Source organism: Panthera pardus, unplaced genomic scaffold, assembly GCF_024362965.1.
Source record: "Panthera pardus isolate Hobbes unplaced genomic scaffold, ASM2436296v1 HiC_scaffold_5, whole genome shotgun sequence".
Classification (NCBI taxonomy): Eukaryota; Metazoa; Chordata; class Mammalia; order Carnivora; family Felidae; genus Panthera; species Panthera pardus.
Window position 1 is genome coordinate 12,534,120 of NW_026526980.1, and position 27,920 is coordinate 12,562,039.

Consider the following 27,920-nt stretch of genomic DNA (forward strand, 5'->3'; position numbering starts at 1 on the left):
TCTTGGAATAATTTCATGTTTTAAAGTCTTGCCTTAAGCTGTGTGTGTGTGTGTGTGTGTGTGTGTGTGTGTGTGTGTGTGTGTGAGTGTGTGTGTACACAGGGTTAGGATAAAGAGAAGATGAGTGGCCGATTTCTTTAGCAGGAGTCCACGTATATATAAAGAGAGAGGAGGCTCTTTCTTGGGAATTTGGACCATTTCCTGGTCAGGACCAAAGCCAGGGCTAAGTTGCTGTCACATCAACAAGGGAGCCAAAGTCCATTTCTTGTTTCTTTTTTTCTTCCAATGGGCAACCTAACTTGAATCCACCACACAAAAGGCACTCTTTCAGGACCTTTAGAACCTACTGGAAAGCCAATATCACATACCTTCTGGAGTCCAGAAACCCCATGGAATAGAGGGAAATTTCCCCAATGAGGGCATAATCTGGCACCATCATGGCAACTGTCCGGAATAAGGCCTAGAAAACAAATGGCCAGAAAAGAAAAGAAAAGAAAAGGCCACTGAGAACCTGAACACATACAGTAAACTCTGGGAGAAGGTGTATTTACAGGTACAAAGAGAAGCAGGAAAGTCATTCACACCATTCCGGTGAAATCAAGGAAAGAAAAGCAGGAGGACAAATCAATGCCAAGAGACCGTCTTTGTTGGGCAGATCCACTGCCCAGCTAACCTCCCCACTGGCCCTGTCTATGTACATGTTGCCACAATGGGTCCCTCAGTGGTTACGTGGAAGGCCTTAGGTGCTGGTATTCTAATAACACCTCATTTCCCTATGCCAAATTTGTACCATTCAACTATCAGACCTTTCCTTTGTTCATTAAGGACAGAGGAAGTCATTTAGGAATTCAGGACCAATATATATCTGAAGAATCTTGAAGTCAGACAGATACTGATCTGAGTACTTGTACTGCTGTCTATTGGCTGTGGGCAAGTAATTTCCCTCTAGTTATTTCACCTCAAAATGGGCCAACAACTGTATTGTTCTCATGAGAACAAATGATATCATATAAGTGAAGTGCTTAGAACAGTGTGTGGCACATAAGTGAGTGTTCAATAAGCATCAGCTATTGTTATTACCTTAGATCTTACAGAAGTCCAAACAGTCAGTTACAGGTAGAGCCAGGACTAGAACCCAGGCTTCCTGACACCACCCCCTGGTGATTTCTGCTATACCACACTATCTCACGAAAGCTGCTTATACAGACTTGACAGGGTTGCTTGCTGGGAGAGGTGTGGCAGGGGGTGGGGGAGATTACAACCGTTGGGTGGTAAAAATGAGAAATGTGGGTCCAAATTGCACTTTGGTGCTCATTGGCCTATCCTGGCCTAGACGGGAGGAGTCATTACTAAGGATCTCCCTGGCTCTTTTCCATTTGGGGGGCAATAAGAAGAAGTATCTGAATAAGATCGCAGAGCACTAATCAGACGCGTTTCTGGCACATGAAGTACTCATATGGGTTTGGCTGGGTCTCTCTTGTGTCTTCCACTCTTGTGTCTTGTGATTTCCATTCATGGAATTAATAACGTAGAAGAAAATCCATAAAGAAGCAGGCCTAGAAGTCTCTCTCTGGCCCCTCTTTTCATGCAGTTGGGGTGCTAGGGTCTCCTCGTACAGGAGAGCCAGCCGTTTTGTACTTTGGGTTTTTTCCTTCCATCAGAGCACAATCTACAGTCTATTCCCTTGAAGACGGCCTGGTTGACTTTCCCTTCAGAGGCACCTTCCTTCTCTACTAGCAGCAGGACCAGTAGCTGTTACCATGGCTGCAACTCAGGCCAGCTCAGCAGTCGGCACTGGGGACATACATACTTCCTTGTCCTCTCTGCAGCTGGTTGGAACAGCCTGTTTTGATATGGACACCACTTCAGCTTAAGCAGGCTGGTAATGAAGAGGACCTCCATGTGGTTCTGCCTAGGTTTCCCAGAGTTCTCTGTGACTACCTTTGATGCTGTCTTATGAGATGTTTTTGTTTGGCCTACAGTGATTTTTTTTTTTTTTTTTTTTTTTTGCATTTAGCCAGGATCACAACAATCAGATTACATGTAAAAATCCAAATGTCTGGCTTTTCCTGAAAAATGAGAAGATGTGACAATTCCTGCTTGGCAACAGTAGGCTGGCGGCTAAGTAAGGGCTGCTCCCTCTAGAGGGGGCATTTGTCAGAGTCCCTACCAAGCCCAGCTGGTTCCTCTCATCGACCTCCTGTACACAACAGAAATAGTGACTCTTGTTCTAGTGTTCATTGTCTTCTAATTGCCATTGTTCATTATGGATATATGCCCCTCCCCCACGAGACATTGTTGGGGCAACAGTTAGGTTCTGGGGACTAACTTACTACCATTGTTGCTCCACTATTAATTCTCACAGCTGAAAAATGTCACCCATTATTTGCCTTCTCTGTGAGATCTTCTGTTACCTCCAGAGGTTTCTACACCATAAAATACACGCAGAATTTATACATGCTCACGTTTACCTTGAGGTTATCTGGCAGCTCAGCCCTGCCAGCATATCCAGGGTTCATGGTGATGAAGACAGCGCAGGTTGGGTTCAGAAGGAGCTCGGTGCCTTCAAAGATGAATGTCTTTAGCTTCCGGACAATGGCTTGTTGAATGCTGAGAATCTGCTGAGCCACCACAGATAGCACTTCTACCTGGAGTGAGAATAGTGGGCAGATGTGAGCTCTTGCTCTGACAGCCACCACCCAACTCTGCCAGAGTCTCCTTCACTTAGCAATGAAAAAACCCAATCACCTAAAAACCAGAACTTCACCTTCAAAATTACAAGAATGATTTGGGGTTTTGGTAAAGAAAAAGAAAATTGATATGTGTGTATGTGTGTGTATGTGTGTGTATGTATGTGTTACTAGTTTCCATAGTATTTTATCTCTGTTCCAGCACCTAGCATAATGCTTGACCCATAGTATGTACTCAGTGTTTATTGGTTCCCATTGCATGTTTACATTTCCTGACCTAAATTCCCTACCCAAATAGAATTAATCACCCCCTCTCTTTTGTGATGCCTCTTTTGTACCACTACCATAGACTTCTATCATATTCTATGTGCTTCACTTACTTTTTATTTCCCTTTGCTAAATTCTAACACTCAGAGGGCAAAATCATTTCTTACTTATCTTTGTGTCATGAACAATTGCGGAGTATCTGACATATACTAGCTACTCAATAAATTTTTGAATGAGGGAGCGAAGGAATGAATATACTGAGGATCCATATGTATATAAAATATGCACTTTGTCTCCTTGGGACTGTTTTTGTTTAGTTCATTGAGTACTTACTCTGTGCAACAGTCTTAGAGGAGACATAAGGCACTGTCACTGAGCAGCTAAGAGCCCAGAAAAAGGCCCCTGCATATCCAATTCCTGCTCTGTAGTCCCATTGCAGCATTACCTCAATTCTGTTGAACTCATCAAAGCAGGCCCATGCTCCGGCCTGGGCCAGTCCCTTGAAGAACTTCCCCATGGCTTTGTAATCCAGACCATCTGAGCAGTTGAAGACCACACACTAGAGAAGGAGAATGTGGGCACCATTAGGGGTGGGTTCCCTCATATTTGAATTACCTGCACCATAAAACACAGGTGTGGCTCTTCTCTTCCTATTCCACTGTAGGAGCTGGGGCCCAACTCTGCCTCTCTCACCCTTAACCATCTTGAACTTAATGCCCACTCCCCTGATAGGAGTCTAGACAGGGATGACAAGAGAGGGTGAGAACAGACAGCATCTCCCTACCTGCTTTGCCAAAGCTTTGGCCAGATCTTTTGTGGTTTCTGTCTTTCCTGTACCAGCTGGTCCCTCTGGAGCTCCCCCAAGGTTCAGCTTCAAAGCCCCCATCAGTGTCCTAAGGGAAGAAAATAAGAATTCGGTGCCCAAGTCCTAAGACACAGGGAAGAAAGAGACTTTTGCTTTATTTTGTTTTGACTCCTACAAATAGCTTTAAATTTTTTCCCTGATTATATGACCAGGATATCATCATTGTAAAAAATTCTGCTTTACTCAGTACTTTAATCTTAGAGCCTGGTGCATGGGTGGCACCCATAAACACTTGTTTTAATGAATGATTGAATGGATAAATGAATACATACATAAATGAATCAAATAAAGGTAAAAAATCTTCATAAACTCCACACATGAAAGATCACCAGTTCTAATGGAGTGGTGAAAATAAATCTATTTCTCCCACTGGATTATGAACTCTTGACTTCGGGACCTGTATTTGATTCAGTTTGATACAGTAGGGGCAAAATAAATATTAGAAATTAATGACGTGTTAAGTGTGGCGCTACAGTCCATTGTATGGGCCTCTACAGTTTCAGTTAACACACCATCTTATAATCATCTATCTCTCTCCCCTGACCCCATTAGATTGAGGGTTTCTTGAGGTCATGCATGGGGCACAGGAGACTTTAAGAAATGACTAGTGAATAATGAAACGAATGAAGAACAAAAATCACAGAACACAGAAAACAGGTGTTTGAGGACTTTCAAAGGACAAAATACTCAGGAATTGTCTTTTTAATTAAAAAAATTCCACTTTAATGAATATACAAAATCAAAGAAAATCTAAACATCACAAAGTTGACACATTCACAAAGTTCACATTTCTAGTGTTATGAATACCAAGGAAAGTGGAAAAGCACTTTGCTGAGCACAGAATGACTACGTCTCTCCATCAGACTGGATGGCTGAGCTTGGAGACTCCTTGCCTGAGTCCTTCACCTGGCCCCTTTTGATTCTTTCGTCTATGGGATCTCCAGGCACCATCTTGATTCCTGCCACTGGAGAGCTTTCTACTTAAATACTGTGGCATTTTTTTAAAAAAGTTCATTTATTTTGAGAGAGAGAGAGAGAGAGAGAGCGAGCACAAGCAGGGGAGGGGCAGAGAGAGAGAGAAAGAGAGAGAGAGAGAGAGAGAGAGAGAACCCCAAGCAGGCTCTGCATTGTCAGTGCAGAGTCCAATATAGGGCTCCACCCCATGAACTCTGAGATCATGATCTGAGCTGAAATCAAGAGTCGACGCTCAACTGAGTCACCCAGGCACCCCAGTACTGGGGCATTTTTAAGGACAGGCATCAACATTCTGCTTGTTGGTTTGGCCACATTAATTTGCATTAGGATTCCTACTGGGTTCTCATTTCTGGCCTAAGGGCTAATTTCCACACCTGTTGTGGGACCATGATAATTAAGGACAAAATTCTACAATCTGAGTATCTGAAATGTAGAGGGTAAAGGTTACAAACTCAAGATGCTCCACACCTTCTTCCCCAGAAGGTTTTCCTTCTGGCATTCTATTCACCCTTCAGGTCTTGGGGGAGGCCCAGAGGTTACCTGTAGCAGCGGTCGGTGAGGGGTGTAATCACCAGCCGGGGGGAGTTCCCCAAGTACTCATAGCCATATAAGATTTCTGTGGTGATCATCTGCACCTGTACATCCTTTGAATCCCAGTAGTAACGCAGCTGGGAGATCCACTGGAAATCATTTAGATCACAAATATTATCCTCAGATAACTTGGCCACCACGTCGCGAGCTATTGGAACAGATGCAGATGTGGAAACACACAAATGCAGAGCCATCAGCATACTCATATGTTCAGAGACTGCTCAGGATGTCAGGACATTATCCAGGCCACCCTTCACTATCCAAACAGTTTCAGGCTCAACTAGCTTCCCTGCCCACTCCTAACCTACAGGCAGCAATATCTTTCAGAAGCTGGACTTTGCTTCTCCCAAGAAGCCTGGCAGAGAACATGTTACATTGTCTTCTCTCAGACAGTACAGCAGAGGCATTAAAAGTGTGTACTCTGAAGTCAGACTGCCTGGATCCAAATTCCGGTTCTGCCATTAACTAGCTACGTGACTTTGAGCAGGTTACTCAACCTCTCTCTTGAGTTGCATAATCTGTAAAATGGGGATAACATAGTACCCACCTTCTAGGGTTATTAGAAGGTTATTAGGAGGATTAACTGTATATACAGTTTACCTTTGAACAACGTAGGGGTTGGGGTGCCTAATCACTGTAGAGTCAAAAATTTGCTTATAACTTTCAACTCCCTTCGAACCTAATTACTAATAGTCTACTCTTAGACTGGAAACCTTACAGGTAACAAGTGGCCAATTAACACATATTTTGCAAGTTATATGTATCATATACTGTATTCTCACAATAAAGTAAGCTAGAGAAAATATTATGAAAGTCATGAAGAGACAATACATTTACAGTACTGTATTGTACTTATTGAAAAAACTTGCTTCTACGTGGACCTGTGCAGTTCAAACCCAGGTTGGTCACAGGCCAACTGTATACACAGACATGTATATACACACATACGTACACAAACATGTGTACATATATAAATATATATCCACATATATATGCAGATACAGATAGATGAAAGAAAGAAAAAAGGAAAGATTATATAAATACTAGCTATTGTTATTGTTCCTAAATTCTGGGGGGACTGACCCAGAGAGATTTGCAATATGTAGTTACCCCAAATGCTGTCAAATCCCCAATATGGTCCTTTTGACCCTGTTCCAGGCTTCTAGGATATCCTAGGAGAATACAGTCAGCTTGGCCTGATGCAGTTGGCAAGGGAAGGGGTCCCCAGAACCCATGGTTACATATAGTCTTTCCATCTCGGGGCCTGAGAAAACAGATGGGAGATATACTTCTGGGTGTCCTTCTTTCTCTCATAGGATTATGAGCCTAATTTAATTTTCTCACAGTTATGGGAGCCCTGAAGTTGAAGAATAAATAAAGGTTTATGAGAATCATTAGTTATTTTTTATGGAATGCTTGGATGAGAGCTATTGAGATCTCATAACTAGGACAGTAGCCTGAATTTAGTATCTCAGAAACATAACTTTGCAAAGGGATGCTTCTGTTAGTCTACTGCCCCTCTGTGAAGAGAAGTCTTCTTCATGACAGTAAAATCCAAAACCCTCCGGAGAAGAGTCCTTGAAGATTACACCAATAGCTCTTCCGTCCTTCCTGAGGAATGTAATTCCCCTCCAGGTTCTTCAGAGAAACCACAGAGTAGTAGCAGGAGTAGGGGTCTCCATGAGGGATCCAAGAGGAAGATGACTCTCAAGGGACTGAGTATGGGGAATGCCTGCATGATGCAGCATGTGTGTGTGTGTGTGTGCGCGCGTGCACATGTGCGTGCCTGAGTGTGTATGTGCAAATGTGTGAACACAACCATTCTGGGGAACCCTGGGTGGTAACCACACATGCACTTCTTACTCCTACTAGATGAAGTTCACATTCTCCCTTCTCTCTCCCTGATTTCATGCTTGTCTATCCAAGCAAAATTAGATAGAAATGAGCATCAATCTTAAGGAGAACAAGATGCCACAAAATGCCAGGAGGCAGCTGGGTGTATGAACAAGAGAGACACTGTTTCCAGGCAACCAGCTAGTCCAGCCCTAGTTTCCTTGGTGGTGATGGAGTGAGGGTGAGGGGGTGGTTTGTTTTATATAAGGGCCCCAGTTCTTCCTCCTCCTCCTCCTCTCCTTTTTTTTAAAAAAATTTATTTTTTATTTTTTTAAATTTACATCCAAATTAGTTAGTATATAATGCAACAATGATTTCAGGAGTAGATTCCTTAGTGCCCCTTACCCATTTAGCCCATCCCCCCTCCTACAACCCCTCCCGTAACCCTCAGTTTGTTCTCCATATTTATGAGTCTCTTCTGTTTCGTCCCCCTCCCTGTTTTTATATTATTTTTGTTTCCCTTCCCTTATGTTCATCCGTTTTGTCTCTTAAAGTCCTCATATGAGTGAAGTCATATGATTTTTGTCTTTCTCTGACTAATTTCACTTAGCATAATACCCTCCAGTTCCATCCACATAGTTGCAAATGGCAAGATTTCATTCTTTTTGATTGCCGAGTAATACTCCATTGTGCATATATATACCACATCTTCTTTAACCATTCATCCGTCGATGGACATTTGGGCTCTTTCCATACTTTGGCTATTGTTGATAGTGCTGCTATAAACATGGGGATGCATGTGTCCCTTTGAAACAGCACACCTGTATCCCATGGATAAATGCCTAGTAATGCAATTGCTGGGTTGTAGGATAGTTCTTAGTTTTTTGAGGAACCTCCACACTGTTTTCCAGAGTGGCTGCACCAGCTTGCATTCCCATTTTTTTTTAAAGGAATTGCCGGAAGGCATTATGTCTCACCCGTTCTCTCCCTGCATACACTGCCCATTTCCAGTCTCTTGGGTTTGGAATCAGACAAAGAATTACCATTAAATCAATGACATCAAATTACAAAACAGCTTCTGCTACTTAGTAGCTGTATTCCTCTCTGGTGAGTTATTTAACCCTCTAAGCCTCAGGTTCTTAATTTGTTAAGTGTGTATAAAAACAAGATAATGTATGTCAAGCACTGACCACAAAGCCTCGTACCTGGTGGGTATTCAAAAATATTAGCTATGGTCAGCCTCAAGAAAATGTTCCAAGTTGGTGAATCTTAGAAATGGCTTTGGCCATCATGGTCTCAGTGAGAGGGCCCTGCTTAGGGGTTCCCTGGAAATAAGGGTGGGGATGGGAGAGAAAAGGAGGTGGAGATTCACAGAAGCCTTGACTTCTTACTCCCTCACCTTACTTACAGTTAGAGAAGCCTCTCCCCAACAGGAAAGGAGACCCTGAATCACTCCATCCAGGAGAATGGAGAGCAGCAAGCCTGGTTGCTATTCCTAGACAGTCAGAAATGCCAGAGAAGCCTCCTTGCTCACCGTGGACATCGATGACCGTGAGGGCCCCGAGGGTGAGTCGAGCCCCACTGCTTAGCTTCCCTCGAACCAGCTGGACAATCTGTGCGATCTGATTGTTGCTCTTTTTCAGAAAATCCTGGCAGGGGCACAGGAGGGGACATCTGGTTAAACTGGATTCTTCTCTGTAATCCCCTCTTGGGGAATGGCACCATCCACCAGCCCATGGCCCAAGCCATCCCTCCAGCAACCTTTCCCTCACTCTCTTCATTAACCTCAAGACAAATTTCAAATGTATTATGCTAACTGAAAGAAGTCAAATTGGAAAGGCCAGATATCTTGATTTTATTGTTATGATACTGTGGAAAAGTATACAGGAGCAGGCAACAGCTTGGTAGTTGCCAGAGGTGTGGAACAGGGGAAGGGATTGCTACAAAGGGAGTGAGGGAACTTTGGGGGGCATGCAACTGTTCTATATCTTGATTGTGATGGTGGTTACATGAATGTATGTATGTGTTGAAACTCAGAACTGTACACTAAAAAGGGTGAATTTTACTGTATATAAATTATGCAGTAAATCAGAATTTTAAAAAATGGAAACTTTTTCAGATTAAAGGAGACACAGGAGATGTGAAAAGTAAATGTATGTAAACCATGATCCTGGAACAGATTAGATAAGAATGTATCTTGCATCAATGTTGGTTTCCTGATTTGGATAATTATAATCATATTGTGGCTATTTAAGATGTTAATTTTGGGTGAAACAGGATATGAGAACTCTTTGCATTATTTTTGCAACATTATTTGTGAGTCTGACATTACTTCAAAATAAAGAGTTAAAAAATACAAATACATTTTAAAGAGGAAAAAAAGTGAGACCACCTTAGGTTCATAGCTCACCTTCCCCACTTCCTAGCTATGCAGTTCTGGGCAAAATAGAGTAACCTGCTGAGTCTTAGTCTCCTGTTCTGCCGAGTCTAGATAATTTCAGCTATCTCTTGGAGCTGTTTTGAAGATTAAATGAAATGGCGAAGCACTTGGCACAGTGTGAATAAAGCATCCAGTAAATACTGATGGTTTTTATTATTATTAATAAGGTACCTGACACATAGCCAAAAAAAAAAAAAAAAAAAAAAAAAAAAAAGCCTTTTCAATGCCTCCCCATTGCCCTTGCTGTGAGTCTGGAAAACTCTTGGTGATGCATCTTTTTTTTTTTTTTTTTTTTTTTAAGATTTTATTTTTAAGTAATCTCTACACCCAGTGTGGGGCTCAAACTCACAACCCCAAGATCAAGAGTCCCATGCTCTGCCAACTGAGCCAGTCAGGCACCCCTCCCCACATCTTTCTTAACCACACTCATTCCACAGCTATTCTGGACCAAAGTGCCTTCAGTTGCTGGAATGCACCACATTTTTCATCTTCAGACTTTTGCACATTGTGGTTTCTCTCTCTCTCTCTCTCGAACACTCTTTCTCCTGTTTTTTGCTTGGCTAATCCCTGCTTATATTTTAGGTCTCCTCTTAGGCACCATTTTCCTGGGAAATCATCTCTAATCCTAACCTCTCTCTTCTCTCCTTCCTTTCCATGCTTCTTGAATCCCTAAGCTTTCTTTATCACACTCCTACTGAAGAGACTTTTTATCTCCCCCACTAGACTGTAAATTCATGAGGACAGGGACCATGTCGCTCTGATTCACTTCTAATTCCCTTTGCCTAGTAGCATCATTTCAGCACAGGGCAGATGTAAAGCAAATATTTATTAAAGGAATACTGGATGGATGGATGGATGGATGGATGGATGGATGGATGGATGCATGGATGGTGATTCTGTACCAACATTTGCTCCCTTTAAGACACTGAGCCACATCATTCAACACACAGGTACTCTATGGCACTGATGTGTGATGGGAAGCAGGCTCTCCTTTTACAGGTAGGAAAACTGGGGCACAGAGATGCAGTCACAAAAATCATAATTTTTTAGTGCTTCAAAAGTGTGAAATGAAATACATGAAAGCAGTCGGCAAGTGTAAAGTATATTTGTAGGAATTATCAACATGGAATCTGTAGAAATTTGAATGCTGGTTAAATACTAATGTTCTAATTTTAAGGTATAAAACAAAGTATAATAAACTAAAATATTTTCTTGTCTGCAGCCAGTCATCTACAGGGGGAATAACAGAAGGTCTAATGGAATAAACATGGGAAAGTATGTTTATGGTAAAAAGGTTGGGAATGGAGTTACAATTCATTTGTTCAGCAAATATTTAGCACCTACTATGTGCTCAGCACTGCAGTAACCCCTGAAGATATAATAGCAAGCAAAACAGACATAGCCTCTGCCCTGTGGGATTCATAGCCTGGTCTGTAGCAGTGACTCATTTGCTAGTATTTCATTTAACTCTCCCACAGAAGAGTATGATGTTGTACTACAATGTGGTGCACTGTGGTGCATTGTAGAGGCAAGGACACCAAGACTTAGATTAAATAACTTGCCCATGGTCACACAGCTAACAAGGGAAAGTACAAGATATGAACCCAAGTCCATCCAGATCTTTTTTTTTTTTTAATTTTTATTTAGAGAGAGAGAGAAAGAGAGAGAAAATGTATATACATATGGTGGGGGCGGGGGGGGGTGGGTGGGGAAGGACAGAGAGAGAGAGAATCCCAAGCAGGCTCTGTGCTCTCAGCGCAGAGTCCAACATGGGGCTCAAAGCCATGGACCATGACCTCAGCCGAAATTAAGAGTTGGACGCTTAACCGACTAACCCACCCAGGCACCCCCCAAGTCCATCCAGGTCTTGAACTCTCAAGCATTGGCCTCCACGGAAAGAGTTAACTGGAAATATGCATGTCTGGATCTGAGGACAAGGAGGACTTCAACATTCTTGGTCTTAAAAGAAAGCTGAATGAAGAGTTGTAGGTGGGTTTGTGTTGAACTGCAGGTGGCAAGAAGTGGTAATGGTAAAGGAGGAGGGGAAAACAGGACCAGGTGGTATTTGGGCCCAGGAAGAAGATAAGAGGTCTCTGTTGATAGAAATTTTGCCAAGCTCACCCCTGGAAGTGAAGACTGATAAAAATTTAGTATATTACAGCCTAGTATTTCTACCTGGGAAGGATCATGAGAGGTGTTACACTAGAGAACTCCAGGACAGCCTCAATTCCAAATCCACCCCACCATCCCCATGAAAACCCTGGCTTTCCCAATGTCAGAGTTGGATGCTATGATTTTTTCTTGTTGTTGTTCAGAAAATAGGGCTATTTTAAGTAAATGTCATTCAAATCTTAATCGAGCTTGAATCTCCTCTACAAGCTTCATGACAGGCTCACTTACCGGTAGGGTCTTTTCGATCAGGGCTTGGGACACCTCCTTGGTCCAAAAGATGGAAGAGACACAGATAACCACCTGGCCAGGCCACTGCAAGACCCACTGATTACGAGGGACCTGGAAAGGTGTGTGTGGGGGCAGGTGGTAGGGTCAGTTCATCTTGTGTGACTTAAATCAATGTCTGAAAAACATCCCCCACTACCTTACCCCCTCAAGAAATACAAAATCCTCCTCCACCCTCAGAAGCTACTAGGCTTGACATCTCTGGGATTACTGATTTATGTCTTCCTCACTGAATTTTATGAAAAAGAAAAAAAAATCATCAGCAAGCTCAACTCGTTTTTTTTTTTTCTTAAGTTCCCAATCCAAGAATTTTACAGTTATAATCAAGGTGCTGTTTAGTGAGTTTTCATACCCATTCTTTTTGATGTCTATATAATATTGTAGTGCTGTGCCAGGTTCCTTAGCCATGCCCAGCAACTCCTCAAACTTGTTTTTAAACTATAGATTTTACAAACTAAGACCAGAGGGCTGAATCTGGCTTTGCTTCTGTTTCTGAACATAAAGTTTTGTTGTAACACAGCCATACCCATTGTTTACCTATCATCCAAGGCTGTTTTTTTGTGGCCCACAAAGCTGAAGACACTATAAAAACATTTACATTGCAGAAAATGTTTGCTGACTCTTGCTATATATATATATATATATATATATATATATACACGCAATTGCATGAAATATTTCATACTGGTAGCCATTTTTCCTTAATTTTTTAATTTAAAATAAATTGCAGGACAAAGGATAGGCCTTTCATTTACAATGTACTACTACCAAGAGGGACAGCAGGGTCAGTACCCTGTACTTTAGTGGGAAGGTATTAACTGAATATTCTTTTGTTTGATGGCAAGGGTCATGGGGGTGGGGCCCTGAAAAGTAAGGCAAAAAAGGCACCCAAATCAAGGAGCACAAAGACCTGATCTGCCTACACTTAGCCTTGCTAGAAGCTGGCTGAAGAGTGATTGCCACCAGCTCTTTTTCTTTTGGCTTTCTTCGGTCATACCTTCTTTCCCTAAAATTTTGGGAGTTTAATGAGTTGTACTGTTTAGGGCTTGTGTAATGGAACCTAAAAGCCTGGAAGGGAAAATGCTTAATTGGAAGGGGCTCTAAAAAAACCTCCTACCATCAATTCATTTCACAGAAAGGACTTGGCAGGGAGCAGCCAGAGGGTTAAAGCTAACCATGTTGTCTTGTCCCAGCTGCTTCTATTTCATCGGAAATATGTACATCACCCCAAGATTCACAGGGAAAGAAGAGAGGGCACAGAGGGGTCAGGTGTTACCCAACAGGATTAGCGTGGGTTTTGGTAGAATACAGAGGGGTGGTTATAACTGATCCATTTAACCCAGAGTTGTGGTTGCTGTACCAACACCCTGGCATGTATATCCCAATTCTCATTTACCTGGACATATGCTTCGATCCCAAGTCTAATAACTTCCTGCATACTGGCAAGCATCATCTGCTCCACCTGCTGGAGCCACTTTTCCACCATGCCCTGTGGGGCAAGACAAAAAAGGAGCAAGCTAGCCAAGCCCAGAGGGACACATCATGGGCAGAACCCAAGCTCTCTCTGGACCAAGGCTGGAGGGAGGCCAAAGGTCTGACACCCCTTCAAGCCAATATTCTCTAATTATATGTTTTATATTTATTTACTTATTTATATTTTTTCATTCTAGGAAGTATGTGTCACGTAAAAGGGGAAATGGGGGATTCTTGACACACATTTCACGTAATTTTCTGAAACAGACAACTTCTCAGGAAGCAAATGACACATTTATGTTTCAGTTCATAAAATAATTGCTCATTTCTAATGAGCAGTTCTAATTCTTGCCTTATTCCAGTGGTTCCCAAACTTTGTCGTGCACTGGAATGATTTGGAGATTCTTAAAAAATATGGATACCTGACTTCCACTCCCAGCTGTTTCAATTTGTTATGGGATGCAACCTGGGCATTTGAATTTTATTTAAAGCTCTACAGGTAATTCAAATATGCATCAAATTATTCAGTTTTAGAATTTCAGGTAACTTCAGGCACCTGTGAGCTAGCTGGTGTCTATTTGGTAACGTGATTCCTGGTTATTACAACTTATATGTGTGGCTGGCAAAAATGGTTAACAAAGCAAAGCCAAGAGTGCTTGTCTACTTCTAGTTGATGGTGCCATCATGTTCAGCAGAAGAGGGAGTAATTTCCATCTTACTCATTATATAAGGACACTTGTATCAAAACCTGAGTAAAATGGCATTGATTCCATAATGTTTTATTGACCTTTAAAAACACCTGCCCCAGAAAGCTGTCTGACTAGATCACTTTTAATCGGGGTTTGATCATGGAGATCTGAACAGCATCGGCTGTTGGGTCTGATGCCTGTTATTGCCTCCACATGAAGTTTGGTTGAAATCCTTCCATAAATTTAGTGTGTCACTTGGATTGCAGTAAAACCCTCATCTTAGAGATGGGCAAATGCGAGACTCAGAAAGATTAAGCAATTTCCCAAAGTCGCCTAGTCCTTAAGCTGTGGAACTCAGGTATTCCACACCCCGGCAGTACTCGGCAGGAACTCGAGTCCAAGTGCTTAACCTATCAATATGCTCACTGCTTCTCTCTGTATTGCTCTGTTATGGAGAAAAGAATGAAAATGAGTAAGAGGAGAGTTACTTTGGCTTGAGCTGGGTAGATTTTCTGTTTGAATGGAATGGTTTCTTTTTCTGAGCTTATCATGCCTACAATCTCCAGGCTGTCTGTAAATTCTAGCTTGGCAATTCCTTCGAAGCACTTCTTCAAGTGTGGCTGCACGCGAAGGGGGTCCTTGGTCTCTGACAAGATCTCCAGCAGCTCATCGTTTGACAGGAAGAAGAACCTATTTTAAAGCAAAAGAAGATGGCAACTGGAATCTCTTTTGAGAACCTCTTTTCCCAAGAAGGTGATACTCCCCAACAAATAGATGACACCCGTGAACACCAGATATATTCTAGAGTCTTCTGTAAAGCATAGAGGGTGGAGACAGTTTTGACTCAGAGCAAGACAAAGGATGAAAGCTGGTATATGTGAGTTTAATATGGCTTGGGGGCAGGGTGCCACCTTTTGGAGGAAACTTGGATACAGCAATGGTTCTCAACTTTGCACTCTAGAATCACCTGTGGAGCTTAAAAAAACCTCCAATGCTAAGGTTCCACTGCCTCGAGAGTCTAATACAAGTGACTTGGGTTAGGTCTAGGGATCTATAGTTTTAAAATCCAAGGTGATTCTAATATACAATCAGTACAGAACCATTATTAGAAGGAGAGAGAAGACTTCCTTGTCTTTCCTTATCTCCAGGTATGACAGAAAATGTTACCAGTGTGAAATAAGAAGTACATTATTGACCTATCTGATGTGGAGAACAAAGGCAAAAGGAAATGTAGATAAAATTAGATTTCCTTACAACTTGCAGTCCATTGCCAAATACTTAAGACAGGCAGAGTATGACATTCCTCCAGGAACTCACAACTGTCTTAATGTTAATACTTTTCTAGAGGCAAAGGCAACCTTCACTTGACAATAGCCAGACCTCCAGGATCCTGTTAAGTCTTCTTTAACATATGAAAATCCTTTTGGAAACTTCATTTGTCTCTACTCACCTCCCCTCTCCCAGCTCCAAAGTATATAATCAATTGCTCCTCCCAATTCCAGTGCAGCTCTCTCTGCCCATGGGTCCTGTCCCTGTGCTTGCTTTCTTTCTTTCTTTCTTTCTTTCTTTCTTTCTTTCTTTCTTTCTCTTAGAGAGAGTGAGTGGGGGAGGGGAGGGAAAAGGGAGAGGTGGGGAAAGGGAGAGGGAGGGAGGGAGGGGGAGGGAGGGAGAGAGAGAGAGAGAGAGAGAGAGCAGGCTCCACACTCAGTGCAAAGGCCAATGTAGAGCTCCATCCCATGACCCTGGGATTATGACCTGAGCTGAAATCAAGAACCAGACACTCAACCCACTGAGCCACCCAGGGGCTCCTCCATGCTTTAATAAAACCACATTTTTTGCACTTGAAACATCTCAAAAATTCTTTCTTGACTGTTCACTCCCAGACCACACATCACATCACTATCTATATGGAGAGGACTTTACTTCATGTTTTAAGTTAGAAGATGGTAGAATCATTGTCTTGCTCAGGCCCTTAAGTCACCAACCACAAACTTTTAGCAAATGTTCAATAGACAAACCTCTATTTTACAGACAAACTGTAACCATCAACCTGAAAAGTCCCATAATTGATGGACCATATATTACAATCTTCACTGTGTATGGTCATGATATTTATGGCCATGATATTTATGGTTCCTCTTTACAAGAGGTCGAATCTATTTTTACATGTCTCAAACTTGGCCGGGCTCTATGTCCTGCTTTGGCCTACAGACTATAGCAAACATGCATTTGTGCAAGTTCCAAGCCTAGACATTAAGAAGCCTTACAGCTTCCACTCTTGGCTGGCCTTGGGAACCCTGCGACCACCACCATGTAAATAAATTCAGGCTAGCTTTCTGGAGGATGAAAGACATGTGGCCCAACTATCCTGGCTGCTCCAGCCAAAAGGAAGCCAACCACTAGACAAGTCATTGAGGCTATCAATTGCCAGCTGACCAGGCACATAAATGAGCCCTGATGAGACCAGAAGAGCCACCCTGCTGATTCCAGCCCTATTTGCAAGTCCACAGGATTATGAGCTAGATAAACAGTTGCTGTGTTAAGCTTCTAAGTTATGGGGAGGTTTGTTATGATGCAAAGCAAACTAATGTATTATAGCTGCAATGTTGAGCAGATAGGAAGAGCGCAATAATTATTTGTTGGCTGACTAACATACCAATATCTAATGAGGATATCAATTTCTCTCACTGCCAAGGGAAATTAACACAGGTGATCTCTATGGACTCATCAAGTGTGACAATGAGTAAGGCTCAAAGGCCATAATAGTAATAATTAAATTACTTGGATAACTTAACATAAAATCATTATTTAGCACTCCATAATTTCAAGACAAAATTAATTTCAAATATGTGAAATTATTCATTAACATTTTCAAAGTGTTTTCTGAGAGTGCATGACTTTATAAAAATGCGTAAGGAAACTGAGATATTCGTGGTGAGAGACAGAGAGAGAGAGAGAGAGGGAAAGAGGGAGGGAGAGAGAGAGAGAGAATAGAGTGTGTGTGTGTGTGTGTGTGTGTGTGTGTGTGTGTGTGTGTGTGTGTGTGTAATTTAGGGAGAAAAGCAGTCTCAGAGAGATTAAATAACAGGGTATTTTATACAGACTGCCTGGATTGAATTCTAGCTTGTCCACTTACCAGTCTTGTGTCTTCTGGCAAGTTACTGTTTCCTTATTTGTAAAAGGAAATAATAATAATGCTTCCAACTTCATAGGACTATTGTGAGTTTAAATAAGTTAATACATGTAAGGCACCTAGAGAAGTGTCCTGGTATATGGTAAATGCTGTGTTAGTGTTGGCTATTGCTCATATTTTTATAAGGAATAACAGGACAGGGTATAGGACTAAAAGCCCAAATCTCAGGGGTTTCCTCTTCCTAAGTTTTGTGCTTCCAAGTTCAGGTTCCTTCCATGATTTGTGCTGTATTTGTGTTGTCCAAAACTGAAGCCATTAGCTGTATGTGGCTATCTACATTGCAAAATTAATATTAAATACATTAAAAATTCACTTTCTCAGGCACCCTAGCCACATTTAAAGTGCTATATAGCTACATGCACCTAATGGCTACTGTATTGGACAGCACAAATACAGAACATTCCTATCATTGTAGGAAGTTCTATCACACAATGCTGCACTACATAGACACAAGGACATTTGTAAATCCTAAACAAACCATTTTTAAAAAATTTCTGGTGGAGGGGTACCTGGCTGGCTCAGTCAGTAGAGAATATGACTCTTGATCTCAGGGTCATGAGTTCAAGCTCCACACTGGGCATGGAGCTTACTTAAAAAAAATTTTTTTTCAAGTTTGTGGTGGAAAGCAGGAAACTAATTTTTTCTCCATACAAGGGAACACAAAAATTTACTTTTCCTAAAAGCAAATTTGGATCAAACCAACATCCCAATTCAAGTCAAATGACATGGATAGATATTAGCAGCGAGAATCCTCTTTCTGAAACCAACCCTCTAAAATGACTTTGACTTTTACGCAGAAGGAAAAATATAAATATTTAACAAGAGTCAAATATTTAAAAACATACCTACCAGAAACTGCAAAATGTGATGTCAAAAAACATTTAACTGTTTAGATGGCTAAATGCTTTACATGCATTATCTCCTTGCTCTGCACAAATATATGAGGTAGGAGCCATTATTATATTTCTATTTTACAGTGAAGAACCTGAGGCTCAGGTAGATTTGCTAAAAGTCTCAAGATTAATAAGTGGAAAAGCTGGGACTCAAACAGCGATCTGTTTAACTCCCAAGTCTAGGCTCTTAATCAGGACTACTATATCCCTTCAACTAGGTATTTGACCATGATTTGGTTCCTACTGGTGTCCATTCAACCTCACTCTAAGCAATGACCAGAAAGACATGCCCTACTTCTGAAAGCTGTCTTGTGGGGAATGGAAAACCAGGAAAAAACTATGAAAAAGATTGGTAGAAGCCAACCCTCAGGATGAAAAATGTAATTCTAACTATACATGGGTCAAAAAGGTAACTCCAAACAAAAGAATAGTACTGAATACCTGGGGAAAAACAGTCTCTTCTTCTCCAAGTAATCATTCAGCCCCTTCTGGATGTCCTCTAAGAGGAGGTTGGCTTCCTGAAGCCTCTCAGCCATCCGTGGCTGGTCTGCTGCCACCAGAACCCTGGTATCTTTCACCTAGGTTCCATAAAAAAATGAGAATCACCACGGGGTTCCTAGATTCTGAGACTGATCATTGAGTATATGACCAAGCCCATCAATTGATGACTTCCCTGCCCAGCTAACTGCCTCCTAATCCCACAAGGGTGAATGCTCATACAACATGATCCTCTTCCTCTGGACATGGTCGACTCCTCCTTCTATAAAAACCTTCCAGGGCTCCTGGGTGGCTCATTGGTTAAGTGTTCAACTTTGGTTCAGGTCATGATCTCATGGTTCATGGGTATGAGTCTCGCATCTGGCTCTGTGCTGACAGCTTGGAGCCTAGAGGCTGCTTTGGACTCTGTGTCTCCCTCTCTCTCTGCCCCTCCCCTGCTTGCATGCTCTCTCAAAATTAAACATTAAAAAATTAAAAAAAAAATAAACTTTCCATTTTGTACAACTCCTTTGAGCATCCTATTATTTGTTAGATGGGATAATGCCCAATTTATGAATTCTTTAAAAAAGCCAATTTGATCTTTAAAATTTATTCAGTGGAACTTTTGTTACTGAACACTTGCAACTGAAGAATCTGAACTAATATGGAGTTGGAGGAAGCAGGATATCATGAAAACTGGCTCCACTGGTTGGGCAATATAAATTCCCACTAACACAGATAAATATTCTTGAGATAAATTCTTTATAAGTGAGCCCCAATTTGAGTACACTTGACTTCAAAAAGGAAAAAGATATCATCTCTTAATGGATACCCCTGATTGCCCTGTATGCCCAGTGAACTCATCCTAAAAGGCTTGTTTCTGATGCTGCCCCCTTTGCAGCCTTTCTTGACACTCTCAGGCAACTAAACCACTCTTCTGTGTTCTAAAAGGTGTTTATATATACTTCTTTTATAGCTCTCTTATTTACCTCTGAGTCTCTCCTCACAAGACAGTGAATTTTATGAGGGCAGAAATCATATACTAGTCATCTTCAAGTTGTTTTCTGACTGTTAATTCAATGCTGGGTATTGAATAAACATTTGTTAAATAACTAGGTAACTGAATATGGAGAATGATTTGAATTCTAAAATGATCCTCAATCTATAAAAGTTCTATTGCATTATCATGTGACACAGTCTTCTACCTCATTAGGAATGAGAACTAAATCATACAAACTACTAACAGTTGCCTCTAAGGAGGTAGGCTTTCAAAAGGCCTCCACTCTCTGTATTACATATTTCTACATTTGAATTTTTAGTAACAACTTTCAAAATTAGAAAAAAATTTAAAAAATATCAAATTTGAAAAAATCTAGTTTACTTATAAATTTCAAGGGACATGGCTACGATGTGCAGTGAGGAACATCTGTACAGCATCCCACATTCCTGATGGAGAGATGTGCTAGGGAGGAAAAACTCACCGCTTGGGACATGAGTGATTTCCAGTAACTATCAACGGTGGCAAATTTCCTGCCCTCTTCTGGCATCTGGGCTATGATGTCCTCTGAGCTGAAGATCGGTTCCAGGTACAGCCAGGTGGCTTGGCATTTCAACCAGGCCTCCAAAATTTCCTGCACACGAACCAGCTTTTCTTCCCATTTCTGTGAATTTAGCATTTCATATCTGAATCATTAACCTGCCACTCTGCAACACAGACCCATTGCCTGAACAAACTGGATGGATTCATTCATTCATTTGCTCATTCACTTGTTTAAGAAAGTACTTATTATTTGCCCCCAGTGTTCTGGTCATTAGGCAATGTGGATACAGCAATGAAAAAAACAAGAGTCCTTGCCTTCATGTAGTTTTCCCAATGGAATAATATTAATAGCAGCTATAATGCTCACTCTGTGACAAGCGATGGTCTGAGTGCTTTACATATATGAAACCAGTTTAATCCAACAGATTTATGAGGGAGATACTATTATAAATCTCACTTTACAGATGCAGAAATGGACATAGAACAGTTCAAGTAACTTTCCCAAGGTCACACAACAAGGTACAAAGCCAGAATTTGAACCCAGGCAGTCTGGCTCCAGAGTGGCCTTAGCTTATGCCACTTCCACAAACAATGAGGCAAGAAAGGAGCCTAAACCCCTACCCTTATGTAGTTTATATTCTAGATTACTCTAGCTCATAAAATACTTTACAAATGTATTTTTATTCAGTGCATTAAAATCATCTCATCTTCTCTTTTGGCAGACTACTGTAAAGGCTCAGAGTACCATATGCTTACTTGGATGGTTATTGCTTTCAGTCTTGAGTTATGTATTATTTCCAATCAGGAAAAAGTGAGCTTCTTTGTTAACTGAACTTAAAAATCTTCTCCCTCCTCCAGCAAACCCAGAGCTAATGAGACATCAAGAACCCTCAATCTCATTTCCTCTTACCCGGCATTCTGCTTCTATTGGTTTGATGAATGGGGAGCCACACATAGTCTGGGTCTTTATCACGTGATCATCAAGTAACAGCTGAATGTCATCAACCGCACACAAGATGCTTGTACCCTATGAATAAAGATTCCCCGACCGTTCAAAACCACAAGGCCCTCCCTCCCCGCCCCCCACTTTTCATGCTGATCTCCAAAGGCCCCACAGCTCAGATCTCCACCCAAGTGGGACAGAAATCTGTCTCACAGGGCATGGAATTTCTATTCTCTTCCTTGAAAGTGTTCTTAAAGACATTTATTTTCTACCTCCTTTGCAGAAATCAAACATGGTCCCAGCCCAGACCTACAACTAGTATCTGTTGGGGACTGGGTGGGGGAAGAGCATATTATTCTAGTCCCTTCTCTATGTTCCTACTTCCACTTGCTTTGCTGGTTCTCTCTCAGGTAGGATGAGCTGCTAATCTGACTGGTTGGACCTTGACCTGTGGTTCCCATACTGTGTGCCAAGGTACCTCTGGGTGCTGCAGCAAACTAGCAGCAATTTGTTGTGGTTATTTAAAAATGAAACACAAATGTTTTTTTCTTTCCATTTATATGGATTAAAAAAAACAGTTGTTGAAATGACACAAATACTTATTAAAGTTGTTTGAACCTTATTACTTCATAAACAAAGCTGTTAGGTGTTTCTTTCAGCCCGGGAAGGGGAACTATAAAAAAAAAAAAAAAGGTACCGAGACACAAAGGCGCCACACACAGAAAAAAGTTTGGGAATTTCTGCCTATACATTTACAGGGCCATAGTTTACCAGGAGCTCAGGTTACTGTGCCTTGGAGGTCAGCCCCTGTGAATGGCACTCTTCTTCCTCCTGGGCCACTGTGGTGAGCAAGCTGATAAGGGTCTGCCCCTGTCTGGCAGGTCTGGCCTTTCTGGCTCTGTTTTCACTTCCTTCAAGCCCACATCTGGGTGGTTAAATTGGAGCTAGGATATATTCTCTCATGTACCTTCTACCAGTAGCTCTGCATCAGAAGATGTGTCTAGTTCTTGATAAAGTGCTACTGTGACTCCCTTTTGCTGTCGATCCTTGTCTATAGTTGTGTCAGTCCCAAACTCTGAAGATGGGCCAGGTGCAACTGACCTGTTCCCAGGCTCCCCAGGTTCAACTTCTCACCCCAGCCCAACAGCCCCTAGCAGTATCCAGTCCCATCAGGTGATGTAGCACCAAGCTACTGGCACTGTCAGTGGCCTGGTCTTGCTGAGAGAGGCCCAGTTCTCTTCCCTTACATTGGCTCAGCTATAGTTCCTATCCACGTGATCAAGGTGTCGTGACCATTCAAGTTAAAGCAGTGGAGAGTGACAAAAGATAACATGCAGCCTGGGGGACAGGGAGTTTCTTAATCTGTACTGCACATTAGAAAAAAAAAAAACCGGAGTGCTTGAAAAATACAGATTCTGTGGGTAAGAGGAGCCAGAAAGAATCAATTGCAGATTTTTATTTTTTTTTTTGAGATGCTCTAAGCATTGTTTACCCAGGTATGCTTCTGAGAGGCCTGGGGAGCCCTCCCTGGGAGATGCTAACTAAGCATGCTTACTCAGTTTCTTTGCACTGAGAAAGCCTGTAGCTCTCAATCAAAAGGCCTTTCTCATTTAAAATTGCACCCTTCCGGTGGGTGGGCTGGGGAGGAAGAATGACTGGCACGTGAAGGCAGATGGGAGGAAACAATCTAATGCACAGGATAGTGATTATAGACAAGACGGCAAGAAAAACTCCAAAGTTGCTAAGAAACTGGATCTTAATTGTTCCTACCACAAAAAAGAAATGATAATTATGTGACATAACAGGGCTGTTAGCTAACACTAGGGTGGTGATCATATTGCAATACATAAATGTATCAAATCAACACGTTTTACATCTCAAACTTACACAATGTTGCATGTCAATTATATCTCAATAAAAATAAATTAAAAAACAAGACGTTAGGGATCCCTCCTTCCCAAGTGCTGTTGCAATTCTGAATGACTCCCCTCTGTCACCTGCTACATAATCAAGGGGCTGCTGTCAGGGAGCTGGGCAGTTGGACTAACACTCACAGTGTCCCTGTACTTCACAAAGTTGAACGTCATGTTAACCCAGTCTAACTTCATTTTTTCCAGGTTTTTCTCCAGAGAGTATTCCTTACTGGCAGCTGCACCAATGGGCTCCAGTCTAGAGAGAACACAGCAATAGCAACATCAACACGAGGAAGGAGGGCAGTGAAAACATGGCAGAGGAGTAATTTTGGTTCATCCTTAAGACAAATTCAAAATGCCCTTAATTTTACTAAAATCTTTAATAATACCCGGCTCTAAGACGTGCTGGTTACCTCCAGTGTTTTGCAGAGTTTCTTACCCTCGGCACCAGTGGCGTACGGGGTGTGTTATGGGCTGAATTGCATCCCCCCAAAAATCATGCGTTGAAGTCCTAAACCCCAGAATCTGAGAATGAGGGGTATCCCGTTTGGAGATAGGGTCTTTACTTTTATTTTTGAAGTTTATTTATTTGAGAAAGACAGGGGACATTGTGAGTAGGGGGAGGAGCGGGGGGGGGGGGGGGGAGGCGGGTGGAGAATCCCAAGCAGGCTCTGTGCTGCCAGCTGTGGAGAGCCCAACGTTGGGCTCAAACTCATGAAACCGTTGGATCATGATCTGGGTGAAATCAAGAGTCAGACACTTAACCCACTGAGCCAACCCAGGTGCCCCAGAGATAGGGTCTTTAAAGAGGTAGTTTAGTTATGTATAGAGTTGTTGATCACTATATTGTACATCTGAAACTAATATAACACTAATATACTGGAATTAAAATCTTAAAAAAGAGATCAGTTAGAGATAGTTCAGTTAAAATGAGGTCATTAGGATGGGTTCTAATCCAATATGACTGGGGTCCTTACATGAAATTAAGACAGACACACACAGAGGTAAGACCATGTGAGGATACAGGGAGAAAGTGGTCTTCTGCAAACCAAAAGAGAGTCCTCACAAGAAACCAATTCTGCCAGTGCCTTGATCTTGGACCTCCAGCATCCAGAACTATGAGAAAATAAGTTTCTGTTGTTTATGCCACCCAGCCTAAGGTATTTGTTATAGCAGCCCTAGCAAACTAATACTAATTAACTCTGTTGGGAGAAGGGGCTGTCCTGTACATTGGAGGATGTTTAGTAGCATCCTTGGCATTTACTCAATAGATGCCAGTAGCAGATTCCCCCTGCTCCCACCTCTTGCCAGTTGTGGCAATCGAAAATGTCTCCAGATATTGTCAAATGTTTCCCAGTGGGGGTGGGGTGGATTGTCCCCAGTTGAGAACCATTCTTTCAAAGCCATTAAAATAAGACCCCCTTTTCTCTATTTTCATTTACTCCTTATTTCCCCCAGAATTATTATTGACTTCCTATTTAGATGTTAGAACTTCTGTTAATTTACACGATGGCTTTGCTCCACTTCCTGTCCCTGCTTTTTTTTTTTTTTTAAACATAATCTGTATACCCAATATGGGGTTTTAACTCACAATCCCAAGATCAAGAGTCACATGCTCTACCAAGTGAGCCAGCCAGGAGCCCTGCCCTACCTTTTTAATTTTAATGTTTACTTATTTTTGAGGGAGAGAGAGAGAGAACACATGAGCGAGGGGCAGAGAGAGAGGGAGGCAGAATCTGAAGCAGACTCCAGGCTCTCAGTTGTCAGCACAGAGCCCAACACAGGGTCCATGATCTCATGGACCAAGAGATCATGACCTGGGTTGAAGTCGGACACCCAACCAACTGAGCCACGCAGGTGCCCACGTCCCTACCTTTTTAAAAATCACTGCTATTTTCCTGATATGCTGGGTCCACATCCATAGCCCCTCTGTTCCACAGAAAAAGAGAAGACAAGTTCCTTTCTTCTTGCTTCCACATGGAGAGTTGGGGTCCTAAACTCAGGTGTGGCCTGGGAATTGGGAAGAACCAGGAAGCCAAGTTCTTGGAAGGAGAAGGAGGGATTATTCTCTCTGCCTCGGTACTTGTCTTTCATTGCAAGCTTGACTGGAGATGACACTATCTGGTCTTTGCATATAGGCAACTGAAGCCCAGATGAAGCAAGTGATATTCCCAAAGACTCAATTGCAGCCAGGGAGTGCTGGAACCAGGTCCAGACACTAGTTCCTCTGACTTCCAATCCAGTGTTTCTTCCTCCTCCACTATGTGCCTTTTCTCTTCTCCTTATCAGAAGGAGCAAGAGAATTGTCCACACGTGGTCAGCCAAATAGGGTCAACTAAACAGATCTGAGAACGTTTGCTCAGCTTCCTTGAGGGTAGTGGATGAGGCCCATTCCAAAGAATGACTGATCAAGACTTCAGCAGCATGGTCATCATCCTAAACGTGGCCTTCTTGGGAGATGACAAAATGAGTGTGCATTTAGGGAATAATTAATAAAGGCAGGTGCCAGCCCACGTGGGAGTGAGACAAAGAGGCTGTCTGCATGTCTGTGACCAAGTCACTCAACAGGCCGTAGTGGGTCTGCCTCTGCACATATCAGGGGTTGTTGGTATAATTAAATAAGATAAAATGTTTGCAACATGCTTTATGACTTATAATTATGCAAAATATTGCACAGGAGAAGCATTAATGAGTTTGGGCATCTCTGAAGTCCAGCAACAGTTGACCTTAACCAAATGTGCTAAAGGATCCCATTAACAGTGTGATGTGACAAAGTTGCATTAACTATGGGATGATGGAGACCTGGGACTGCACGCCTCACTAACAGGTCGTGGCTGAGAACTTAGACGTTAACTCAGCTCAGGTTATATGCCTTACCTCATAACCCTCAACATGACTCTAATCGCCCAGCTACTATTCTTCTTTCCATTTTACAGATAAGGATACTGAGACACACAGAGGCAAACAACTTAGCCAAGGTGTCACCACTTCTGGGTTTGTCACAGTGGGGCCAGCTGGCACCGAAAGTGGCAGAGTTGCTGTGTGTTTGCTTGGTTTCCGTCTCCTTAGAGGAGTTTATTTTTTAGGCAGTACAGGGTAACAATACTTTAGGCTCTCGAGTCAGCCAGTCTGGGCTCCAGTCTTGGTTCATTGAGTTACTAGCTGTGACCTCTGTCAAGTTACCTAAACACTCAGATCAACTTACTTCCTCATCTGTAAAACAGGAATAATAATAGTAGCTACAACATTAGGTTATAGTGATGGATAAGTTGGTTAATGTTTATTAAATGTTGGTGCAGCATAAATGTTCTATAGCTGGTCTCTCTTAGAAACATCTATCTTATCGGGGAAAATGAAGCCTTTTCATGAAATAACCTACAGCATTTCTGTGGGTTTTATTTCATAGCCAACAATCTCACTAATCTGCCTCTAGGCTTCCTCCTCACAAAGGGACTACAATGGTGGTATTAGGGGGTTGGGAATCAGAGCATTCAGATGGCAGAGAGATTTGGGGGCCTATCCCACAGGGATGGAGAAAGGGGTTCCAAACTCTGGCGTGCATCAGAATCACCTGGAGCAGTACTGCCCATTCTAAATAAAAGGTGGGTCACATGTCACTTTAAGGTTTCCAGTAGCCATATTTTGAAAATGTAAAAAGAAACAGGTGAAAAAATTTTTAATAATTTATTTAATTCAGTATATCAAAAATATTCATTTCAACATATAATCAATATTAAAACTCATTAGACATTTTGCTTTTTTTTCTTAATAAGCCTTTGAAACCCAGCCTCTATTTATATTTGCCTCACCTCTAATTCAGAATAGTTACATTTCAAGGGCTCAGTAGGATATGTGGCTGGTGGCTTCTGGACTGGACAGTGCTGATCCGAAAAGCTGGTTAAAGCATAGATTGCAGGGTCCACACCCAGAATTTCTGATTCAGCAGACTGGGGTGGGGTCCGAGAATATACAATTCTAATAGGTTCCCAGGTGATGCTGATGCAGCTGGTCTGGGGCCACACTCTGAGAAGCATGTGTCGAGTTAGACCTGAACCCAGCTGTCTGACAGGGACTCCGGTCCAGGCAATACAGTACCTCCCATCCCCTGCCCTGGAGGTGTGGACAGTCAAGGTCCAACGAGTCTCTGCGTCCTGAAAACAGCAATTCAAAGAACACAGTTTCTTGCACACAGACTCTAGGGGCATTTGGAGAAAAGGAGAAAGCAAGTGAAACATTCTCTCACTGGACCATGTTTCCCGGACTCTAAGAACTCAGAGAGCTGCTCCTGTTTATTGATGGTTTTTTGTTCAAAAGAGGAAACTGGGGGCGCCTGGGTGGCTCGGTCGGTTGAGCATCCAACTTCCACTCGGGTCGTGATCTCACGGATCATGAGTTTGAGCCCTGCATTGGACTCTCTGCTGTCAGCACAGAGCCCACTTTGGATCCTCTGTCCCTCTCTTTCTACCTCTCTCTCTCTCTCTCAGGAGGGAGGGAGGAGGAAAAGGAGGGTGGGAAGGAGGGAGGAAGGGAGGAAGAAACTGAAGCCCAGAAAAGGTGGAACAGTTTTACCTGAAGTCACTGAGACCTGGGCTTGGAGCTCAGGTTCCAAGAGCTTTTTTGTTTTTTGTAATTTCCCTTTAAAATAAAATCTCTGACTCAATTTTCTAGTTATAATCCATCA

At 42.2% G+C, this 27,920-nt stretch overlaps 1 protein-coding gene across 3 annotated transcripts in view; it reads right to left on the reverse strand.

Annotated features, from left to right (window-relative positions):
- Positions 1-27,920, reverse strand: part of DNAH3 (dynein axonemal heavy chain 3) — a 168,296-nt gene that overhangs the window by 88,173 nt on the left and 52,203 nt on the right. For all 3 annotated transcript variants that reach the window (XR_008419332.1, XM_053894414.1, XM_053894415.1), the window contains 13 exons: positions 23,381-23,495; positions 21,294-21,410; positions 20,325-20,504; positions 18,808-18,944; positions 14,769-14,970; positions 13,515-13,607; positions 12,062-12,172; positions 8,756-8,870; positions 5,338-5,536; positions 3,742-3,850; positions 3,403-3,516; positions 2,472-2,648; positions 369-460 (listed from right to left, as the gene is read on the reverse strand). Coding sequence is in view for 2 of the 3 variants with exons in the window: in XM_053894414.1 (XP_053750389.1) it covers positions 369-460; positions 2,472-2,648; positions 3,403-3,516; positions 3,742-3,850; positions 5,338-5,536; positions 8,756-8,870; positions 12,062-12,172; positions 13,515-13,607; positions 14,769-14,970; positions 18,808-18,944; positions 20,325-20,504; positions 21,294-21,410; positions 23,381-23,495 (1,761 nt within the window). In the remaining variant the exon portion in view is untranslated. The remainder of the gene's footprint in view (positions 1-368; positions 461-2,471; positions 2,649-3,402; positions 3,517-3,741; positions 3,851-5,337; positions 5,537-8,755; positions 8,871-12,061; positions 12,173-13,514; positions 13,608-14,768; positions 14,971-18,807; positions 18,945-20,324; positions 20,505-21,293; positions 21,411-23,380; positions 23,496-27,920) is intronic.